Here is a 6,179-nt window from a genome sequence, read left to right as displayed (position 1 = left end):
TTCTGTTATCTACATGTGTTCTGTTGTACATAGAGTTTTCAGAGGCCTGCTATTTCAGAAGTGGATGGTCAATCCTTCTTCCTAGTATGTCTTAAAGGTAGTTTAAAAAATGTTTAAAAGTATTTTAACAAGATATATAGAGAGTTGGGGTTGGAGAACAAAAAGGGAATAGGCGCTTGATATTTCTTAGTCAGAAAGAACTGAAAAAACAAATGTAAGCCTTGAGTTGAAAGACAAGGATTATATAGACAAAATTTTGAATGATCTAGTAAGGATAGAATGAATACACAAAGTAACTGTACCAAAAAGAAGTGACTGACACTTATTAATATGTGAAGGTTGGCAAGTCATAGAAAATACTCAGAAAAATATAATGTAAATTATTAATCTATATGTTGCTGAACAGTAGAAGTCATACTTTGTGGAAGACTTTTGATTATTTTTGAAAGTATATCAATATTGTTGCTGTAAAATATGTTAATATTGGTAAGTATAAAATATTTGAGAAGACTTTAGGTAGAACCAAATGAATGGAATCACTTAAGACAGTGTGAACATATAAGAAAGAGAAACATTACTTAAGAAAAACAATTTAGAGCAAGAATAACTGGAAAATATTCAGCTACAGACCAATTGCATTGTCCATGAATGTGATCCAGTTTCTGAATATTGAAATGTTTCCGTTTGCATGGTCAGTACAATGCTGTCCCTGTCAAAAAGTCATGTTGAGATATACTTATCAATTGACTCTAATTATTACTTAAATTATTTTTGAATCATCTCTTTTATAATTGCCTTATTTTCAAAATGGAGACTTTCTCTTAAATATTCCTAATGGTGTTTCAGATAAACTCAGAATTCTTCAGAGCCATGTCTGTTGAAAAAGCAAGTGCTTAATTAAGCTAGGTAATTTCTTCCTTTTTTTTTTTCCCCAAAAGAAATGAGACTGTTTTTGATATTTCCTAAATTTTCTCTGAAGAATTTCAGAAATAATTTAAAGCAGTGATGTATTGTTGTAATAAGAATATTATTAGATATTACTGTCATGACAGGAGTCCAGTATGAAGGCTGCACAGTGGGATTGCATAGCAATGTTCTTTTACTCACCAAGGAGAAAAGTGAATTGGGGGAAAGTGGAGGGCAGGGAGAAAAGTGCAACAATGAGTGCCTGGAAACCCTAAGTCTCTGTAAACTTTCACTAAAATTAATTTTTAAAAAAAAGATGACAGGAGGGAAAAAAAGTAATATGTTTTCCAAGTTCATCATGTTGGGTGCCTAAATTCTGGTTTGTTAATTTAAAATATTCTACCTTTTGGCTTTGTCATTAAATAGCCTGGAGAGAATTCTGTGCTACTTTTAAAGTTAACAGTTAAAGGTTAAAGTGCTGGAATTGTTCTAAACTACAGGAAACCAGAATATTACCTTCAAACTAATGATGAACAAGCAGCACTGAGCTAAGAGATAAGGAGTTATGCAGGGAATGGAAATGTTGCTATCTGGAGCATTAAGCTAAACTATGGCTGCTGTACATTGACCAGTTGGAGCTATCCAGAGAGAGCGCTCAAGATGAGAAGAGAAGGGTGCTTGAAGCCAGATCATCTTTTGCCCACCTGGATGTTAGTAATCTCATGTTGCATGTAAGCTGTGGAGTGGTATGATATAAACAACATGGGTCAGAGAATGATGATTAAAATGTTACTACTTCTTCCAATTAACTTTGTAACTTTGGAAATATAATTTTTCTGTGGTTAAGTTTCTTAATCTTTCACATTAAATTTATAGAACCAAATAAGCTAGAGTTTTCTTCAAAGTTTAAAATTGAATTTATAAGTTGTTGTTTTTATGTGCCACGAAGTCGCTTATAACTCATAGTGACCCTATGTACAAGAGCTCTAAACGCCATTCTATCCTGTGCCAATCACACTGTCTCTGACACACCTACTCCCACTACCCCAATCACTGAATCAATCCATCTCATTGAGTGTCTTCCTTTCTTGCACTGTCCCTCCACCCTCCCAAACATGATGTCCCTCTCCGAGGACCGGTTCCCCCTTACAGCATGCCCAAAGTATGTCAGATGAAGCTTCAGAATATTGACCTCCAAGAAGCAGTCTGGTTTCACCCTCTCCAGGACAAACCTGTTTGTTCTCCTAGCAGTCCATGGTATACTCAATACTCTTCTCCAGCACCACAGCTCAAAGGCATCAATTCTCTTTCTATCATCCCTAGTCATTCCAGCTCTCTGACGCATAGCATGCAATTGTGAAGACTATGGCCTGGATCAGGCACACCTTAGTCTCCAGACTGACACTGTTACTCTTCAGTACTCTGGAGAGGTTCCTGACAGCTGACTTTCCCAGTGCAATTCTTCTCTTGATTTCCTGGCTTCTGGTACCAAGACTGTTGATTGTGGAGCCAAGCAAACTAAAACCATTAACATTCTCAATCTATTCACCATCCATTATGATACTGCCAATTGGCCCAGTGGTGAGAATCTTTGTTTTCTTGATGTTGAGCTTCAATCTATATTGAAGACTACACTCCTTTACCTTCTCTAAATATCTTCAAATATCTCATGTAAAAGAAGGATTAGATAAAGACAGCATACAGTACAGGACAAAATGAAGACAAAGTGATTATAAAGGAGCAGACTTCAGTTTTGTTTTTTAAGGAAGACAGCACAATAAAGAGCTAGGTTACCTTGGGAGTAGATGGTTCAGTGGCCAGTTCCCATCAGTATTCAATACTCAGGCAGAGCCAAGAGGAACAATATTATGATGTCGAGAAGTATAAATTGTAAGAAATGATGAGTTAGTTGCTAGGCTGGTATTTTTCAGTTCTGAAATTCTTATAATCTTCAGATCTGACTGGTACAGGAGGAGATTGCCCCTCCTTCTCCAGCAGAGCATCTTAGAATTCTGATTTTTAAAAATCAGATTAAACTGTATTAATAAAACTTCAAAAAAAATTCTTATAATCTCTTCTACTTGTTTTGTGTTTTTTTTGTATATCTATACAAGACTAAGGAATGCCAAACTTTAAAAGCCCATAGGACCCTAGACATGAGAAATGACCAGGAAGGTTTCGTTCATGTTGCCTAGGCATCTTTGTAAAATCCAGAAAGAATATACATTCTAGTAACCTTGCTGTTTAATATGATGCTACCCAGTCAAATAAAATCAGAGTCTTCTAGTGCCATTGAATGGAAGAGGACTCTTGAAAACTGCCTTCTTCCTTCAGCGTATTAGGAGTTTGTGTTGGCACATCCTTGATGAACACTCTCTTGGCAATTACGAGATACTTTTTTTTTTCTTTTTAGCAGAGACACATCTTACAAGCAGCATCAGATCTAAGCCTCCAGAGTAGCATGTTATGTGAACACAGAGTTAATCATTATTGATTCCTTGGGCCATTATGGTAAAGAGACATTAATTACTATCAACATGTTTGCACTAATGTAGTTGTAATGAGTAAGCCTGTGGGAATTCCCAGTGAGGGAATTGTTCATCAGATTATAGCAGGCAGCAGGGCATGGGATGGGCTAGGGGAGTACAGGTGTTGAGGGAAAAGACCATTTCCTTGGTCTGAGGTTAGTTACCTCCATTTCTGTGCATGCCCCATATACTCAGATCCCTCTGTGAAATGCTTCCCCTCACCTTCCCCTTCACCTGTGGAATTTTCAGTTCCCTCTACCCAATACAGTGACCACGGTTTCAGAGATATGTCTGTGGACTCATCTTTCCATCCATAAAAATGTGGGCTGAGAAGACCTTTCAGCAAGAGTTAAGAAGCAAGTGCATATTGCTCAATAGATAGCCTAACCTGCAACTGCCAGCTTTTTTAGCAAATAATTGTCTCTTGGTAACCTTTTTTCTTCTCTTGTCTCTACCGCCTTTGTTACACGTTCTTTTTTTTAGTAACAATTATTAATACTTAATGAGAGTTTACTATACATCGGGCCATATGATAAGTGTTTACCATGAATTATCTCCTTTACTTTACAAATCTTTTTCGTATAATAAGTTTAATGCAGTTGGAGAACTGATATTTTAAAAAGCTCAAAGGCATAGCTATAGAACAAACTCAAAGCCAAGACTTTCACTTGAAATCCTGTTAGCCTTTTTTCATATTGTGTGAAAATTTGGATGATTGTTATTGTATGGTCAAATAGGAGTTTGGGGAGTACCGCACTGATAATGCTAGCTGCATATCTATCTCTATATCTACAATCAGCCATCTAGCCTCTCACCTGTCTATTGCTCTTGGCATCTCATTTTCATAGTTTTAACCCTCCTTTTATTTTATCTTCACAGGTATCTGATCAATGTCACTTTTGAAGGGAGGAATCTGTCCTTCAGTGAAGATGGCTACCAGATGCACCCCAAACTGGTGATAATTCTTCTGAACAAGGAGAGGAAGTGGGAGAGGGTAGGACATGTCTTTGGCAATTTTTAAGTGTATTAGAGGAGTTGGAATATGAACACAATGGAGGAAAACAACCCCTTGATTCTGGCCCCTAGAGCTGGTGTACAAAAGAGAAATACTTTGAGATTACATATAACATTTTTCAAACTTGCATCTTCATTTTCTTGCTACTTTGGTTAATCAGGAGTTGTTTATTTTATGTATATTACCATTTATTGTTGCCTAAATTGCTGTCTGAATCATGACTTTATTTTAATGGAAGAGTATTCATGTACAGTGGAAATTGTTTTTGTGAAGATACCATCATAGCATCAGAACTCGCCTTTAGCAGTGTACTGGGGAGACCTGTGGGACCTAATTTGTGATTGAGCAGGTATGCATTTCCAGTTACCATGTAAGAGCTTGCCCAAGCTCTCTCCCACTGCCAACTGATTGTTTTGTCTGAAATCTTGCCATTAGGAATACATTTCTGTGAGTTCCAGCCTGTCTGGTTCACTTCCTAATTATCCTCCCTCATATAGTCAGGTTGTTGTGGTTATATTTAGGTGCTGTCTTACCACTCCAAGTCATTTGTTTACCATCATTTGTGTGCTATTGAGTTGGAACCAACCCATATTGACTCTCTGGTGAGTTTTCAGAGGCAGCTAATTGCACAGAAGAAGATTGCCCATCCTCCTGTGGAGCAGCTGGTAGATTCAAACTGTGTACCTTCAGAATTGCTGAGCAGCTTCTTGCAACTAGGCTTCCAGAGCTCTATATACAACACATCAGAATCTCACCAAATCATATCCGTCCTCACAACTTTAGTTGTGCCCATTGTTGCTGTCACTGGTCACTCCATCCATTTCCTCATCTGTAAACTGACTGTAATAATACTGACTGGACTGAATTCACAGTGTGGTTACCGGGATTAAATAAATTAGTAAATAACAAGGCACTTAGATGCTTGACATTCACTAACAGCTGACTTTAATAATTATTCTAGATTCCTAGTTGAATATAAATATCCCTGAGATTAATGCCATTACTGATGTATCTCTGAATATGTTCTGAGGAGCATTTGCTTTGCAGAAAAAAATTATTATTGTATGGATACATAAGATTAGGAGATGCTACCTACTGCTTCTCTCTCTTGTTGCTGCTGAGAGCACATTAATATTGCAGAGCTCTGTGGTGGCTCATAGCAAAGAAACTCCTTTAATTTGGTTAGTTGATCATTTCCAAATTAGTTTACCTTAAGATTCCTCCTTTGTCTATGAACTCTGTATGCTGTGGAAATGCCTTAGGAAGGATTAATTTTAAACAATTTATTCAGACCCTATGGCCCATTGGCTGAGCTCAGGCTCCAAGTTGTCAGCATGATTTAACTACAGTGGAAACTAAGCTATCTACTTCCATAAGAAATGGCTAAGAAAAGGGGCCAGCAGTAAGCTTCCTGAGATTCAGTTCATGAACTTCAGGAGAGAGCACAGGACAGCTAGTTCTAAGAATGCTCATCTCTTCTATTAAGCTTGTGTAGTAGACTCAAAGACCCTTTCCTTTTGATAAAAAGATTTCAGTCTTTCACATACTTCTTTTTAGTAGGACATAGGTACACAATTTAAATTACGCCTGATTTTTTTTTTTAGACATAAACTTTCAATTTATTAAAATTATTATTTTAAATTTATTTCCTGGCTAAATTCCCAGAGGAAAACAATAACTTTGGTAAGATTTTTTAATAGAAATGATATTCATAGGTATCAGAAAATATG

At 36.9% G+C, this 6,179-nt stretch overlaps 1 protein-coding gene across 1 annotated transcript in view; it reads left to right on the top strand.

The window, feature by feature from the left end:
- GRIN2B (glutamate receptor, ionotropic, N-methyl D-aspartate 2B) overlaps positions 1-6,179 on the top strand; it is a 692,233-nt gene that overhangs the window by 512,076 nt on the left and 173,978 nt on the right. Inside the window, exon 4 of the mRNA XM_006888426.1 lies at positions 4,314-4,428. Coding sequence (XP_006888488.1) covers positions 4,314-4,428 — 115 coding nt within the window. The remainder of the gene's footprint in view (positions 1-4,313; positions 4,429-6,179) is intronic.

The sequence above is a fragment of the Elephantulus edwardii genome, unplaced genomic scaffold (assembly GCF_000299155.1).
Source record: "Elephantulus edwardii isolate Elephantulus edwardi_28Jun2011 unplaced genomic scaffold, EleEdw1.0 scaffold00067, whole genome shotgun sequence".
In the NCBI taxonomy this organism is placed as follows: Eukaryota; Metazoa; Chordata; class Mammalia; order Macroscelidea; family Macroscelididae; genus Elephantulus; species Elephantulus edwardii.
Note: the sequence above shows the minus strand (reverse complement) of the source record. Positions and strands in the feature narration are given on the sequence as shown.